The following is an 18,073-nucleotide window of genomic DNA, read 5'->3' as shown; positions in this document are numbered from 1 at the left end:
CTGGCTGTGTGTGTGTGAGTGTGTGTGAAGGGAAATGTGTGTCACCTGAGTAAATGTCTACAACTGAGGCATCAAATCCACCATGTGTAACTGTGTGTATATATCTTTAACTCTCATCAATATGTGAAAAACTTTAGGTAATGTATGTAGTTTTGCCAGTCTATCGCTTGATCTAATCTAAACTGTAATGTGTGAAATTGTCTGTGTGTGTGTATTTGAGTGCGTGAGAATCCGTGAGTGTCAAAGCAATGGGGAGGTCCGTTTGCGTAATGAGAAAGTCTCCTAGATGCCGTAAGTGTTTCTTTGTTCAGCACTAACAGCTGGTTTCAAGCCAAAGGACTGTATTTATGGAAGGAAAATGGAGGGAGAGGCAGAAAAGGCAGAAAGAGGAAGAGGAGGGGGGAGACTGTTAAGCACAGTCTGATCCAAAAGCAGGCCGTAAAACCAGGTGCCTTGTTGTGCCCAAAACGATCAGACACCCGTGACATCTTAACTGCGGTTCATCTTAACTGCTCCAAAACCTTGCTAATTTCACCCTGAAAGCTCTCAGTGAGGCTGTTTGTGCATGAAATAAAAAACAAAAGTCTTTCCCCAAAAGACCTGGTCAGATCCAAGACTCGAGATACGTTCACAATGGTTCTATTGTTTTTACAGGCTTTACAAACACTGAACTGTTTCTCTTCTCAGTCTGCATGGGTCAAATGAGGAAATCGCATGAAAATCCAGACAACAACAGTTCAGTCCTCTTTTCAACTGCAAAACAGAAACAATGAATGCACTTTTAAACTTCATTCGCTGAATAAAGTAATTTAAAAGTGGTTTGCCACTCCTGTTTCACATCACTGGGACTGATACAATCTCAGGCCATGTGTGGACAATTTTTGACACTGAAGCCCAGAACTTGTTGCTACATGACGCGTGTGACATACTACAAATCAAAGCTGAGCTGCCTTTAACTTTCAGTGGTGACTTGGTGACAATACAGCGTGCCACACTGTAATTGCTCGTAGTGTTAACATAAGATCAGAATCCAGGGCTTTGGTATCTTTAAAAAATGACGATACAAGTACCAATGCTGAAACCTTGATTCCTGAACAATTTTATAAAATTTATTTTAAGGAAAGATCACATTACATAATAAAAGTGGTGAGCCCCGTCTCTGGGCGTAACCTAGTGTTTTTCCTACATGCCCGAGACAACCAATCAACAGCTCTTTAAGATCTTGACACAACAAGCATGCTGCATGCTTACTGGCTCACTGACGCTGATGAGATTAACTCCTTAGTATCAAAATTTTGCATTGAATGACAAGACTATTATCAATACTCGATGATATCAAGGCAATTCGGTTGGTGCCATAAAAGTATCAAAGATCGATACACAGCCCCATCAGCATCTCTAAGAACCAACTGTTTTATTTGTCTCTCTCTCTCTCTATCTTGTCAATCACCACATTAACACTAGAAGCCATTTTTTTTCCAATATAGCAAAGTAATGTAATCAGAAAGGTCACAGGGCTTCTTTGTCCTTGAGTCTGTGTGTAGTATCACTCCTCAATGCTCTAAGTGCTGTTTGGTACCAGCTGGAATGTAACATCCACACCCAAATCTCTGTGAGCAGAGCTCAGCATCCCTCTGGAAGCGCTCAGTCTCTCCTTACGCTCACCCAAAACCACAATTTCAACAAGGACTTTGGTGAATTTAGTGAAGTCATCCTCCCTGTTTCCTCCTTCATCCACTGTGACATAAATCACTTTTTGTGTGTGCCATGGTAATTGCTTCTCATGAATCAGAAGGTGGGGACGCTATTTATTTTGTGTTCTTTGGCAGTTATGAACAGTTGTTTTCTTCCTGGAGCAGCTCATGCTACAAGTTAATAAAAGGAGAATTTAGATAATAATTCACGCACTGATACACTCTATCGCAGGTTGAGGCCCCGGTCCTGTTCAGTAGAATAGATATCATCTGGCTGGAACAGTTTAAGAGCTTTCTGTTAAGCCTCCCTAAAGACTAAGAACACATCGGCCTCAGTCCAAGAGACACAACCCCTGCCTGGCTAACTATCAGACTGTTGAGCCTGGGCATTGTTTAAATTCCATCCAATCAACACATTGTAATGTGAATCCACTCCGCGCGTGCGTGTGTGTGTTTACGTGCACAAGTCCAGACTTATTTAACTCTAAACATGTCGTCACTTTTTAAACGCCCCGTAGAGGTTTATCAACTGATCCCAGCACGCCCAGAGTTATCGTAAAGTGAACGGCCCATGACTGTCTCACTGTTAAAGGTCCAGTGTGCAGGATTTACAGGGATTTAGGGGCAGAAATTGAATAATATATTCATAATTAAGTTTTTATTAGTGTATAATCACCTGAAACTAAGATCTTTGTTTTTTCATTGCCTCAGAATGAGCCTTGTATATCCCCAGAGGGAGCTGGATTTCATAATTCTTTTAAAATCTGCTTCTAGTTATTACTCGTTAGCTAAGGTTAAAGATATCACATTTCTGCATTAAAATGTCCAAAAGTAACTAATTAACTTCTCCATCAACGTTTTCGTATACTCGCATTTCGAGTCGTATCAGTTGGATTTTAATCATTTTCTTTGTTTCATTTTAACGTGTTCAGCAGCATTTTTTGATCTTTTAAATCTTAAACATAAACATTTAATTTTGACTGAAGTTGTACCTGTGACTGTTTCCCTGTGTACGTCAACGCCCTCATGTCTCTTTCTTGTAAGAAGTGTGTTTGAAATGTCTGCACTGTCATTCATCTGGCCATTTAGAAAATAATGGCTGCACATCAAAGATGGCCGCTAGTCCTCGTGGTCTGATTATTGATCAGGGTTATGAAGGGTTCTTTCTTAATCCTTAAACCACCTTTCAGACTCACCTTCACATTTGTGGGTAGTTTCACTCTGACGGTGGCCAGCGGGACATTTACACTCGTAGGATCCAACGGTGTTGATGCAGTTACCTCCAGCACAAAGACCTGGCACTGCCTGGCACTCGTCCACATCTAAGAGAAGGAAGGAAAGACAGAAATGGATGAGAAGAGACAGATTAGGAGCAAAGGTTCTAACCAAAGACTACAAAGATGGACTCAGACTAACTAAAACAAAGTTTCTACATGTTCAAAAACATATTTTACAGCATGTTTCTAGCACATTCTCCGTTGCTTCTTTATTATTCTATTCTACAGGTACAAAATGTGATGCCCGAGACCACTTCCAGAAAGACGCACTGGTTCTTGTTAGAACAGGAAATGGCTTCTTAAATGTATGTTTTTCCCAGCATTCAATGTGAGTCACTTTTACCAGTATTTAAGATAAGTAGTCAGTGGGTGGGTTCCTGTAAGAAACAGTGGATACCCTGCAATACACACACACACACACACACACACACACACAGTGGGTTTATATTTATCTCAGAGCCTGTTTCTAATGAACTGAATACTTTCAATTTCTGCTTCTTCCTAAGAAATGCAGAACATACTGTCTAGTGTTGAGGAAATCGCTAAGCAAAAGGCTGAGAGAGAGAGAGGGAGAGAAAGAAAGAAAGAAAGAAAGAAAGAAAGAAAGAAAGAAAGAAAGAAAGAAAGAAAGAAAGAAAGAAAGAAAGAAAGAAAGAAAGAAAACATCCTGATGTGGAGCCTTGACCTCAATCCTTACATTTGGATTCATGGTCAGGTGCCCTTTGTACAGCTGCCAGCAAGACGATGCTCTAGGCTCACTGGCGATTAGGTGTCTTTGGTGTGTGTGAGCAGAAGGAGAGTGGAAAGTTGGAGAGAGGGGAGAAAAGACAGAAACAGAGATTCAGAGAGCAAGAAGCACAGACAGTAAAAAGGAGGGTTAAAGAGGAGGTATGTGTGCCACATAGGGATGAGTGATTGTCTCACACTGCCATATCTCGAACATATGAGCAGCCTGGCAGCCACATCGACAGGAAAGATAGTCGTGGAGCTAAATACAAACCAGTTACTCATCCCAGATGTAGTACCTTTTTGAATTACACTCATAAATAACCTTTACAGACATATACATATAACTGAGTGGATTATGGTAGTACTATATCTTATGGAAGACTGTGTTCCATACCTTTTAAACGTTTTAACACATGTCTATCTATTTGCCAGGCATATGTACATCATTAATTGTTGGTACACACAATATATTTTCCAGCCTCATTTTTACTGTACCTAAATACTTCCTTCATGGCCCTGAAATTAAAAAGTTTCCCTGAACAAGAGGTGATAACGTTTGAGAGACCACTTTACATGTTGAAGAGATAATGTCCATTACATTGAAACATTTTGTCTGCCTAACCCACATACCTGCATCCCAGAATAGAAACATACAGTATGAGGCTCCAGGAGCGGTTGATGAAAAGGTTAAAGTGACTTTGGACAGGTCTGTCTCTTCACCTTCGCTGTAACTAAAGCCATGAAAATTACTGGCTTGCTTGCACAGTTTCACGGTAATATAAGGACCCAAAGCGATCTGCATAAACACAACTGGGCCACTCCACCCAATTCTGCACAAGTAGGTTTTGTGCTGGCGCATACACACTTTGCACAAAAACAGAGACAGATGTCTTGAAATACAAGCTTGATAAACAGGCCATCTTGTTTCACTTCATCATTATTTGATTTGCTGGATGATTGGTTGTGGGCAGAGATTTGGATACCAGACAATACATTCTAATAAGCCCACCATGTGTAACTTTCTATTGTAAATGTGAACAAGGGTGGAAATAACAAGTAAGTCACGAAAGATTGCCGACAATAATGATAGTATCACTATTGTGCAATTCTGTGATACTTGATACCCGCGGTGGGAAGTAAGTACAAATACTTTGTTACTGTACTTAAGTAGATTTTTTTAGGTATCTGTACTTTACTTCAGTATTTATTTTTCTGACATTTCTTTACAAAACAGGCTTGCTACTTAAGTTATAATGCATTTGCCTGGATTTTCTTGTTTTCTCAGTTTTTTGCTGCTTTGCCAACCCCAAATGCTGGTATTTGATGTCCTGGGAATGAGACTTAACAATTAAATATCGTTCTGGTGTGTTTACAAACAGCTGGGACAGAACCTACCGATTCTACATTTAAGTGTAATAGTCTTTGAATGATATCAATATGACGTGAGGTTCAGTTTGCTTTGCACAGAAATGGCCGGAAGAAATGTCCTTCAGAAAGATACATTTAACTTTTATCCTGAGTTTTATACATTTCAGAGCCTGTGTTTTCTTACTTTTACTTAAGTAAAGAAGCTGAACCTGAAGCTGAAGTATTGTTTTAGTATTTGGACCTCTACTTGAGTAAAGAATGTGTGTACTTTTGCAACCTCTGCTTGATACATTGCAAGACAATCGCCACAAGGTGTCATGAAGTTATGGCTTTGGTCAGTCAAACCGTCAGGGAAATCTGCTCAAAGCACCGGCATGTTTTATTAAAAAATCAATATTTCGCGTGAGGGTATTGATAATGTATTGGCAGAGGAGGCCGGGTGGAGTGAGGATCATGTAACATTCTCCTTCTAAGACGGCTTCAGCAAGACTTAAGCCACCACAATCTGTGAAGGGTGGTACTGGGTGTCTCCATGTGAGAGGAGCTGGACTGAGTCAAAAACTAACCTGACTATGCTCATATAACAGGGGACACGACCTCCACATGTGTCATATATTGATGCAGTCTTATTGCTTAGTCTGGTTAGGTCCTTAGGTTATTAGAGAGGCATGCAGCGAGAGTGTGAGGGGGTTCTGGGGCACCAGCAGCAGGAATGTTGATGAAAGAAGGTCAATCTGAGTTCATATTTTCCTCAATTTCTCTCTTATAATCTCCATATAACACTATTTTGGACCTGTTTAGTCAGAGCTGCTTGATTCTGTCATGTCTTTAATACCTGTAAAGAATAGTTAAATGTTTTGTTCTATTCACAGGATGCAGTGTGTATGCTTTTACCAGTTTAAGCCATGTAAAGATAAACTCACATTTTGACTTAAAGAAAGAATGATGTGACAGCTGTGACCTGCTGATAAACACTGACACATAAATAAAAAACACCTTAAGCTGTTCACTGTTTACAGTTTTTGCAGGGATAAGCAGATGCATTCACGCTGCTTCTGCTTTATAAGACCTTAATAGGAAAACACAAGCCGGTATGCAGCCTACTGTGTACATGTAAACATCCTCAGTGTTAAACACTGGCTCGAGGATGTTGTGTGCAGGAATTGCAGCTGAGATGATGATAGATAAAGTAATGGCTACAATGTTTATTGTGGTGATCATGTGTGTGCATTCGAGTGTGTTAAAAGGGCGTTAAAAAGAAGATGTGTCAGGGTTTCTATTTGCTCCAATCTCACCTTGACAGGCTCCAGTGCGGATGTTGGGGATGAAGCCTCTCCTGCAGGGGTGTGGCTGGGCGGGGCACTGCTCACAGGGGTGGCCCCACGCTCGACCAATGGTAGCGCAGCAGAGGGTTTTGGTGCAGACAATTCCACTGAGCTGGCCTTGACACATCTGGTTGTTCACCTGGGTGAAACATGGCCCAGTCCTGTAGTCTGTGGAGGGAAAGAGGCAAGAACCCATTGTTAGTTAGTAACTGATTGAAATGTGATTGACTAAACAATAAAACAGTGATTCATTTCCGCGAATACATCTGGTGCAGCATTAAATGAAACCAGATTAGGGGCATGGATGAGGAATTTCAAAGGAATTGAGAGGGCATATTTCCTGTAATATGTATTCAACAGAGTCAGCGCTCTTTCCTCTCATTTTTTCTTAATTTCACTGGAAGTGGAAAAAAGTTGGCACAGCATTAGAGAGATGACTCACTCGACCTGTAAACACATCTTCACAGTTTAATTGCTTCATGTGTTTAGTCTTTGGATCAACGATCAGCTTACAAAGAGGAGCATTTACAAGTAGCAGGTTTTTACCAGAACAGTATGACTGCTGGTAGCAGCGTAATGGATCACATCAGGACACGTGATTCAGGCATTTTCTTCTTAAACCAGCTCAGATTGAACTGCAAAACACATCCGCACTGTTTCAGCAGGAACTTAGCATTAGGATTGGAATGACCGCTATGTATTTAGTCTCTGTGATAATAAGTTAACCCGTCGGATTGACAAACTAAAGCACATTCTTGTACTATAACTAGGAGTCGGTGGTGAGCTGAACAGTGGTGGTCTCTGTTTCCATCGATATGACAGTACAACCAGCTAATAGCAGTGTGGTCGTCAGTAACAATCACCTCATGACGATCATCCATTCTGAAAATGAATGTGACGTTTTAGCGCATATTTGGGACAATGCACTTTTGTGCCACAACGGCGTCACTAAACATCTGTTGCCAACAACACAAAAGTAACACAAATGTCTCATGGAAGTCAAACAGATGTGTTAAAATTGCCCATCCTACCTTCTTGGAAAGGGTGGTGACAACGGTGAAGTTAAATGTAAGTAAATCCACACATGAGATTTGAGAACAAAATGTCCCTATCACCTTGCCGCCTTGTTACACTGCTGTTTGCCAGTGAAACCATGGCATAATCCTGTTAAATGCACTTCAGAAATCATGCACAATGACCTCATGCTGAAACCATTTCAGCAATACGGTGTTCGTCTTTTCAATCACATACACCCTAATGATGGCTTCCCTTGTGGGAGAAACCCTTATTAAGTTCTCTGCAGTGGCGCCAAACTTAATATAGCCTTCATTAAAACAGTTGATTGTTAGATTGTCGCAGTGGAGATGAAAGACAAACTTCATGGTTGGCTAGCCAAGGCTGCGACAGCGAGATGTGGAGAAAGAGAGAGCGGCACGCTGAAGGACAGAACGAGATGGAAAGATAGGAATCAGTGCTGGTGTCTGGTGGGAGTCCCTCTTCAGACTTATTGGTTCCTTGTGTTACATGAAAGGGGATCACGAAGAATGGGGCAAAGAGCAGGAGATGCAGAAAGAAAGAAAAATGAGAAAGAAAGGGGAAAATAAAGTAGGTCAAACTGAGCATGCAGAGTGCAGATTGGGGCTCATGCCAGCTCTCCCTCTCATCCATCTGTCTTCATTTCTCTCTGCCCACTTTAGGTCCTTCCTGTCTGTCTGTCTTCTGCTCTGCCTATCAGCTGCTATTTGATCTTCCACCTTCATGTGGCCTGGTTGGCACACCAAAGTGGCGACCTTTACACCACATGCATTTGTTGGTGTGTACCCATACACACTTGAAGCAAAATACTACCTTCGTACTCTGCTACAAATTAACATTTAATGCCAGCTTAAAGGGTAGGGCTGTCATTATTTTATATTTTTCTTATTGTCAGCAAATCCCTTTTAAAAAACGCAAACCATTTTTTAGAGAGGCTGTTAGTAATCAGCAAACGTTACTCTAACAGAAGAGTGCATTTGCTAGGGACTGCCACTGTAATTGGGTATTTACAGTGGCAGGTCAAATTATGTCCAGTTGACTGCATTTGACCCATCCAGAGGGAGCAGTGGGCAATGTACACACCCTGGGACCAACTCCAGATCTTTTCCAGTGCCTTGGACAGGGCTCGTTTGTTACATTTTCTTATATCTTGAGGTGCCTGTATTTCCTTTTTGTTCATGATGTTCTTTTTTTTTTTCCTGTTTTCGAGACACCCTAACACATTTTTGATTTAAATTGAATTATCTTAAGCAACCAGTCAACTCTTTTCCTGGTTTTGGGACCTGATTAACAAACTAGAATGGCACTCGGTTGAGTGCAAACCGCCACCAATGCCAACAGTCCCCTGTTGTATTCTCATAGATACCAGCCATCTAAATAGGCCAGATTGTTTTCAATATTCCCTGAAAAATTTCCAAAAATGTTGAAAAATTACCTATCTCGCAACGTTAAAAAAAGAATTCTTGGATACGTACCTTTATTCAGGTACATTAAGAAACGTAAATGTGGTCTATCTGGGCCAAGACAAATCCTCCATCCTGCTAACAAACCAACCAACAAACTAGAAGGGCTTCGCCAAGGCACAACAGTCCCCTTTGATTCAATAAAGCCTAATCATTTCAATAGCTCTGTATTACTATGAATTCCAAACCACAACATAAATGCTTTACCATATTTGAAGCTCACCATAACTAGAATCTGCATCAAATTGTACTTCACAAATAACAGCCATCTAAATACGCCTGATTTTTTCATCAAAATCCATGCATTATTGCCTGGATCCAAACCAAAGGTTAATGGGGTCTATTCTGGGCCGAGACCCATCCACCATCCGAGTTTCGTAGAAATCTGTTCAACAACCAACCAACCTACCAACAAACAGACACGAGTGAAAGCATAACTGCCTTGGCAGAGAAAGTAATAAAACATTCAAATGGAGAGTAAGAGTAAGAAGAAAAAAGGAAGAAGGAAATGCGAAGGACAACAAATTGACGGCGCTTCCAACCCTTCAGTCAGAGAGACTGGACTCTCCCACACTCTGATCATCAAGACAGTTGCACACAGCAGCCAAGTTCAACACTGTATACATGTGCGCTACATTAAATATATATGCATACACATGCTTTCTCAAACACTTCACTCTGTTTTACACGCACATGCACATGCTTGTCTGTGTAAATACACATGCCTGAAGGAAAACACAGCATCTGTCTGAGCCGCAGCATCGAGCCAAACAAAAGACTGGAGCAGCAATCACTGCTTTCTTTAAAAGCACAAAATAACAGAGAGTGAAGAAAGGCTGTCTGTCTCACAACGTCCCAATCAACGTGTGTACTCCACATGTTCACAGATGTGTGCACGGTATGCACATCTGTATGTTATGCATGTAAATTTAGAGGACATGTGCAAGCAGGGGCGGGCAGGTTAGGACAAGGGGGCCATCCAACATCCTGACTGGGTCCAGCTGACAACATTCGGAAGTAATTTAGTCTAATTAGTGTTCAAATTGCTCAGTAGATCAAAAACATTCACCAGATCCTCTCCTCTATCCTCTATCCACTCTTAAATCCACTGTTAGCAACCTCTGTTTCTCATCCAGACTTCTCCAGTTTCATTCATAATCTCTGTGCTCATAACCAACATCCATCATGATGAATTAAGTTCCACCCATAATGAGTTCATGTCCACTTTGTGCAAGAGTTAATCAAGTCTTTTCATTCATATAAGCTTATGATGCTTTTGTTTTTTAACACCAGAACAAAACTTTTCCAGAAACCCCTGCCAGTGGTAACCCAGTCCACTCTGCATTTGTAACCTTTCACCTAAATCAGTCCAGATAGATAAGCCAGACAGTTGGGCAAAGGATCTGACCGCTCACATACGATGATGTTCTTTCTAGTGAAGCCAGTCACATCAGAATCTGCTACTGCCAAAAAAAAACGAAAAAAAAAAAATGTGATCGCTCATCAAAGGCTATTACTCTCTGCTCTGCTGAAAGTTGGATTAAAGGAAGATGAAATACAGTAAAAGGCAGAGGTGAGAAACTATTTAATCCTGTCTGGAACTCAAAGCCTTCTGGGAAACCATTTTCCCATCAGCTCTGTCCAGCTGTGGGATTGGGGAGACGATGGGATGGGGCACTGGCCTGAGTGCTAGAAGGAGAAGAGAAATGGTTCAAGAGAAGAGGGGAAAAAAATCCTATTGAAGATTCATTAATAACACTGAAGTATTTATAAAACTCCCAGGAGGGGAGGTCTGGGGGAGATAAGACCCTTGAAATATGAGTAGATCACATGGAAATGAAGCCATCGTCATTTTTACTTTACTTTCCTACGACAAGAGGTCAATGAGTCAAACGAATAAAGAGAAGAAATATAAACATACACATACACACTTGGCTCTGGGTATGCATAATAATTTGTGTGTGTGTGTGCGTGCGTGCATGCGTGTGTGCGCGCGTGTGTGTGTAAGCACGCATGTGTTTTCAAAGCGGATGTCCTAGACTTTATACAGCTGGCAGATTTGCTCTGAGACTAAACGTCATGCTGTTACTCACCTGTTGAGAAATGGGGAAATTTTCTAATTATCCCCTGTGCGTGTGTGTGTTTGTGTGTGTGTGTTAAGGTTTGGTTGGGGTGTGCATGTTTGTGTGTGTGCAGCCAGAGCACATGTCTGGCAGGTCTTGTGGAATTTCTGATTACATCGCATTGCTTGTGTCTGTGTGTCCTTTTGCTGATGTGGATATAAATAAATGATTCAAACGTGCTGGCTTGTTTGTTTGTGTGTGTGCGTGTGTGAGTGTGTGTGTGTGTGTGTGTGTGTGTGTGTGTGTGTGTGTGTGTGTGTGTGTGTGTGTGTGTGTGTGTGTGTGTGTGTGCCTGTCCATATGTTTGGGAGGTTTGACCTCATTACAGCCAACCGTAGCAGTCTCTGTTAGTCTTATCAGCGCCGCTATCAACAAGCTTGGAATCGTGCTTTTCCTTTATCCCTAATCATTCTTCAATGACTCCGCTCCTTTCATTTCTTCCACACCTAAAGCAGTCACCCAAACGTGACGAAGCGTTTAACTCAACAAACACACACACAAACATACACACACATGGGATAACAACTGTGGGAGAATGGCAAAGGGAGCGATAAGCCGTCTGCAATCTACAAAGATCGGAAAGCCTCGAGGTAACTGCTGTTTGTGTGTGAGGGGAACTACAGCGTACAGAACAGACATGACTACATGGAAAATCTACACAAAGAAGTTATTAAAAATAGCTATCAGCAGGCATGTTTAACAAGGGATCAAATTATTAGTCTGGCTGATTATCGGATCCGATATTCAGCAGTATTACGATTATTGGAATCTGTCTGTTTTTTTCAGATTGCCAATAAAATAATTGACTCCAAAATGTCAACAAGTGGAAGTGTAAAGCAGCAGAAACTTGTACTTTACAAGAGTATTTCCATTTTTTTTACAACTTCATACTTCCTCTCCACTACATGTTGAAGTCAAATATTGTACTTTTTACTCCACTACATTTATTTGATAACTTTAGTTACTAGCTACTTTGCAGATTGCATGCTGCATCACAGCCGAAGATGCACATGTTTATATTAATATATTTTATCTACAATCAGATTTAGATAAAGAAATAAAGACTGATTCCGATGATCAGAAAAATGCTGAATATCGGATGATAATTGGTCGACCCATAGTTTATACATCCACTTTTACTTGTACTTTTGATACTTATGTACATTTACTGCCAGAAAATTACTGTTGATACTTGGTACATTTACAATGAGATACTTCAAGACTTTTAGGTAAGTAATATTTCAACAGGATATACTTACTTTTACTCAAATATGACATTTGGATACTTTTTACAACACTGAGTACAAGTAACTGAAGATTGTGTAGGATAGTGATTGAGTATAGTACTTGAGTTGTAATTAGTTACATTTCATCAGTGGTTATTCAAAATTTTAACACAATGATTTTCATTTTTACTGCAAATCTAAATTTGTTCCAAATATCGATCTCCTTGATTGTCAGTAATCAGTATCTGCCCTGAGAAACCACATCAGTCGACCCTTCTGTTTAACACACTTACTTTGTGTATCTATACTTGTTGAACTATGATGTCGTATCTTATGGCATCAAGTCATTACTCTGGCATTGTTTCTACATCTCGCCCATTGTGCTGTAAAATCTGTCTTGACTTCTACGGCTATTTTTGGCTGTTTTGGGAAATGTCCCGTCACAATAAGGTCCAGCGGTGGAACAATAATGCAGACTCTATTGAATGCAGACACCACCAGGCAAAAACACAGACGGGCAAGTGGGCTCCAGACTCCATCAACAACCACCACTCATGGGACATGTTACTTTTTCAGTGAGGCGGAAGTCTTTGTAGTGCTTTCTTAACTGCAGTGAGAGTGAATTCGGGCCATTTTTCATCAGGCCAGATCAAAGAAAGCCTTCAGTGCCTTCCCGTGGGGCTACTCAAATATTGATTTGAACAAACCAAAGCCACGAAATTTGGCCCGGGCATTGGTGAGTCATTTCCTCAACTTTTTGTTTATGGGATGGATCATCAAACTTTAGTGCCCCCATGATAGGCAGACACTAAAAACAGCTTGTGAATAGTGACGATCCTAATTACGCTTAATACAGAACATGATGATTTCATTCACAGCATATAATCATACAGAGTCTGGATGAAACACAGGGCACATTTTCGCATGTTCGCCCAGTGAGACACATTTCCAGACATGGATTAAAAAACAGTGTTTAAGAATTTTATACCACTCTTAGCCAGTTCATTGAGATTTACTCCTTTGGGGTTCATTGTGCGTCCTGCACCAAAAATTTCTGCATACGGAAAACGCACATATGGGGTCTACATTATGAGGCAATGTCATGCTGTATTAGTGTATAATTTACAGACTTTCTGTAAATCAGATTTAGCATGGCTCCGTACTGGCTGCCTCACACTAAATTGTCATTGGGAACATTTTCCACAGAGCGACATTAGCCTGCCTCTGAGTCCCACCCATCGACCAGTGCAGCCATCCTGTCCAGCCATGTTCTGTCCACTCTTATCCAGAGTCAATAGAGCAGAAATAGCACAACTTCCTACACGTCCAACACCTCAGAATGGCCTTGACGTCACCGCTGCTGGGGGGCAAAATTCTCTCCTTTGCGATTTTAGTTTATTTGCTCTGGACCGGTCCACTGGCTTGGACTGGGACTGACCACAGAGGCTGTATAGGTCCACTGAGACAGACTGGACTGAGCAGCACTGGAGCAGAGCCGGTATAATGGGCCAAAGCTCTGCAAACACACATCAGCACCACTCCCTGTTAGTGTACAGATGATATGGAAATATACATTCACACGAATGCATTAACAAATGCATTGGACCAAATTTTCACCCACATAAGGGGGGGGGGGGTTGTTGCTGATTAAGAGCAATGAAGTCACGCAGCATACTCAGAAATTCTTGCTAACCTAGTTTACATCCAGGCCTTTCTGTTGTGCGTTAATAGCCTATGCATGTCATGTTTTGGTTTTCAGTTAAGATTGCCATTTTATTCCTGCCTTTGTCTTTTTCCCCACCCCTTTTCTGTGTATACCCGTGTTTCATTTGTTCATTAGCCCCTGTGTATTTAAGTCTGTCTTTTTCCCTCTCTCTTTGGCGGTTCATCTGTTTTGTTCCTGGTGTCACTGTGTTTGCTCCTCGTGTTTTCTGCCCTTGTTTTTTCTGCAACCCTGCCCATGTTCATCAAGTCTCATCCTGGTTCACTATATCCTTAGAATCACTATAATCCTTAGAAGTCATCTTCTGAGGAACATGAACGTAAGCACCAAAAATCTTGACAATCCAATAGTTGAGGCTGGATCATTACCACATTCAACATTACCACAGAGACACACTGCTAGCATGGCTAAAAACAAAAAACACAAAGGTAAGGATGTAGGTTTCCATACATGCACACAGCTGTTGTACAAGGGTAGTCATGACGGAGATGGTGGGAATCTTTTCTGATTTAAGGAGAATGAATAACTCTAACTCTATCTCGTGCTAACCTCAACCTAAGTCTGCAAGCCACAAGCACACGCACATACAAGCTGCACACCCACCCACCCAAGAAACGCCAATACGCAAGGGTTTCCCATGACTCCATCCAGCACACCCAGTTCACCCAAACTGGTTTACTTTCACTGCCTCCATAATCACAGTTCATCTGCTGTCTTCTCACTGAATCACACAGTAAATCCACTGAATCATCGACCCCATTACACAAATTCTCAAACCACAATATGCAACAGGGTCATGAGAGCACCAAAGGTTACACCAGGGACGCTCTTTACTTTTCAGGCCAAACCCAATATTAAAACAATTTACGGGTCATTTATCACAATTATTGAATATCTCAGAGGAAATTGTTTTAGTCTCTAGATTAGAGATTTATTTTGTCAGTGCGCTGACAATTGCTGTGTGAATAATGTCTTTTCAAAATCCATTTGAAAAATCAATTTGCGATCTCTTGGCTTCTGGGGACTTGGATTATGACAAGCGAGCTGAATGGAGCCATTTTAGGTTTTTTTTGGTTGCTTTTTTTTTCGTTTGAAAACAAGTCCAAAGCTATGATGCTGTGGTGCTCTGAATTTCCATGGACATGAGGCTGAGTAGATAATGACTGAATTTTTATTTTTTTCGTTGAACTGATCCTATAAGTGAAAATAAATATACTGTAGCTCCAACTTCAAATTTTCATATCCTACCTAGTATCTTTTTTATTTCGGTTGACACTAATGTGTTTCCTTATGAATTATGGAGTTAATTTGACAAACTAAGCCCATATCCTGTTTCTCTCTGACGGATATTTGGCATGAAAAACACACACAAACAAAGATTTACAAGCATTTCCCCTGTGACTACCTGCAGGTCCCCTTTCTTCCAACATGGAGAGTGTTTGTATTCCCCACTATCAGGCTTTGTGTACACAGCTGGGGAGTCCATTTTCATTTTCACCCTGTCCCTCCCTTCTTCCTCCCCTCCATCCCTCTCTCTCCTCCCTACCTTGCTCCACTTCTCATCAGGAAATGTCCACGATCACTCCACAAAGAAAGTCTTTTCTGTCAGTCCTGTGGGGACGTTGGGGGGAGGGGGGTATTTATTGCCAGATGTCTTGAAGGCTCTCACAACCCTCGAAATGATGTATTTTCCAAGCAAACAAGACCCCAGAGTTTCATGTAAAAATATGACGAGGGACAGAGAGTAAGACGAAGGCTAGAAAAGTTATAGAATTTGATGAAGTGGTGGCCTCAGTAAAAAAAACATAAGGAAAAAACAAGTGACATAAAAGAATGGAGAAAGGAAGATTGAGAGGGGAGGACAGTTTGAAGAAAACAGATGATGAGTGTTTATGGCTGTACATTGCATACATACAGACATACAGTATGTCTGTATCTATAGGTAGAAAAAGGAATGCAGAAGAAAGGCTGAGATGAATGAGGTGAGTGAAATTACAGGCCAAGAACCTTCCTCTACTTTAAGGAAGGTAACAGCAGGGGGGGAGAGGGAGGAGGTGGAAGGTGAGGGTCACAAAAAGGTGAGTTGGGTGACAGAAGGTGTAAAGGTCCCACTCCTTCTCTGAAAAGGTGAACTAAGGTGAGCAGAAATTAACCACATCCATCAATTCAGATATTTGTTTCATCTGCCACAGGACTGTACCACCTACTTCCAATACCCTGCCATCACCTCCCACCACACACATACCTCAGGCTTAAGTTCAAAGCTCAGGAGATGAACACCCACTGTCTGTCTGTGCTAAACCGAGTGAAGTCATCCACGTTAAGAGAGCCTGAAAGCTCACCAAGCACTGAGGTAATGAACTAACAGAGTGCTGTATGTCTGGACTGATAGGAACAACACTCCGGTCTGCACGGCCACATCAAAGCCTTCCTGGTTCGATATCTTCCTTAACATTAGTGTTTGTGTGGGTAGGGAGTGTATTGACAAAACCACCCTACAACCCCTCTGCTCTAACTTCTTGGCTTCCATCTCCTGGCCAGTCAGATTCTTGCTGACAACCTGAGCTTGATAAAGACTATTTTAGACACAATGGACTTTGATTTAAAGATTACTTTTTTTGTTTTTTTTCCTTCCTTCAGTGTGTTAAATAGGTTCTTGTACATGTAAAAGGTCTTGAAAGTAAAAAAAATCATCACACTATGTCACCATGTCATACATTTGCATAACTTATGTACATATTCACGGTCGAAGTGAAGCTAACTGGAAGCTGAAAACACAACAGACATGAAGAGCGGTACTGGCTCAGCTGTGTGTGAGCTGACCAATCAGAGCAGACTAGGTTGGGAGGGGCGCCTTAAAGAGACAGGAGCCGAAACAGAGTGTTTCAGAGCGGTGTTAGTATTACTAAGTAATGTTGTATTCAGGTCAGTGAGCCCATCTGTTGTTGCTTGTTGGCCTTGAGTTTGTCATGTTATGCTTTCAGGATATTTTTTGAGCATGTGGTACCTTTGAGGTTATTCTGGCAATTAAATATTTGTAATACTCTACACAGAAAGTAATATTGTTACATAATATATTACTTTAACGTGAAGGTAATTAGTATTGCATTTTGAAAGTTACTTGCCCAACACTGGTTAGCTCAGTGGTCATACAGTTGATGGATGGAGTTCGGTAGAAACTTCCTACATGAAAATGCTCACAACAAGGTCTGTAGATTATTTTGAGTAACCACGTCATGATTTCTGAAAGAGACATTGCTGTTTTTTTTGGCACACCACAAGCCAAGTGCCATCTGAGGCCATCATATTAGAGAGAAGGCAGACATCTTAACAAAACTCAACTCAAGCCAAAACAATTTAGATGAATGAATAGCACCACAGGTGAGAGGAAAAATATGTGTTTTTGATTTTTTGGTTTTGAACCGTCTCTTTTAATTGCAGACAGCAACAGGCAAGCAGTCAAACAAACTGTACACTAACTCTGACTTTAGCCATATAAACCACATATTTGGAGGTGAAAACAGTGAGCTCACAGAAAATGGCAGTTATAATCCCTCATTGCAGAGGAAAAATTGTGTGTACGCCCAACTATGTTAAGTATAGTAGGTCTAATTGGTCTGCAAAATCAAATGGATCAGTTTAATAGCTATAATGTTTGTTTTAGCTCCCAAAATGGTGTGTAAACTGTGGGTTTGTTTACAAAGTGGCTGATTGTCTGACCCGTCAGGTTTCTTGCCGACATTCTCACATCTCAGCAACGGCGTTGGTTAGTATAATATTTTATTTTTAAAAATCTCCCTTTTTTGACCATCCTTTGGTTGTCACACAAATTAACCAAATGATAGTAGCCTTAAGCCTCTATCATATCAATTCAAACTGGGCTGAATGGAAGACAGTGGAGAATCATGACATACTGTATCAACATCGAAATAAGGTTGAGCTCTCACCTCTCTCGCACTGCGGGCCAGTGAAACCGTAGACACAGGCACATCTGTTGGGTCCGATGCAGCGCCCACCGTTCTGGCAGCCGTTCTCACACACAGCTAAAGAAGAAAGAGGACAAGACGGTGATTCACAGAGGATTACACATTCCGCACGCAGCCACCTCTT

The 18,073-nt window shown here is 41.2% G+C and overlaps 1 protein-coding gene across 1 annotated transcript in view; it reads right to left on the bottom strand.

Annotated features, from left to right (window-relative positions):
- The window catches only part of fbn2b (fibrillin 2b), a 66,793-nt gene that overhangs the window by 32,185 nt on the left and 16,535 nt on the right, over positions 1 to 18,073 (bottom strand). The window contains exons 5-7 of the mRNA XM_073477020.1: positions 17,911 to 18,006; positions 6,364 to 6,561; positions 2,891 to 3,016 (exon numbers count right to left, since the gene is read on the bottom strand). Coding sequence (XP_073333121.1) covers positions 2,891 to 3,016; positions 6,364 to 6,561; positions 17,911 to 18,006 — 420 coding nt within the window. The remainder of the gene's footprint in view (positions 1 to 2,890; positions 3,017 to 6,363; positions 6,562 to 17,910; positions 18,007 to 18,073) is intronic.

The sequence above is a fragment of the Pagrus major genome, chromosome 11, assembly GCF_040436345.1.
Source record: "Pagrus major chromosome 11, Pma_NU_1.0".
NCBI lineage: Eukaryota > Metazoa > Chordata > Actinopteri > Spariformes > Sparidae > Pagrus > Pagrus major.
This window is presented reverse-complemented; position numbering and strand designations above follow the sequence as displayed.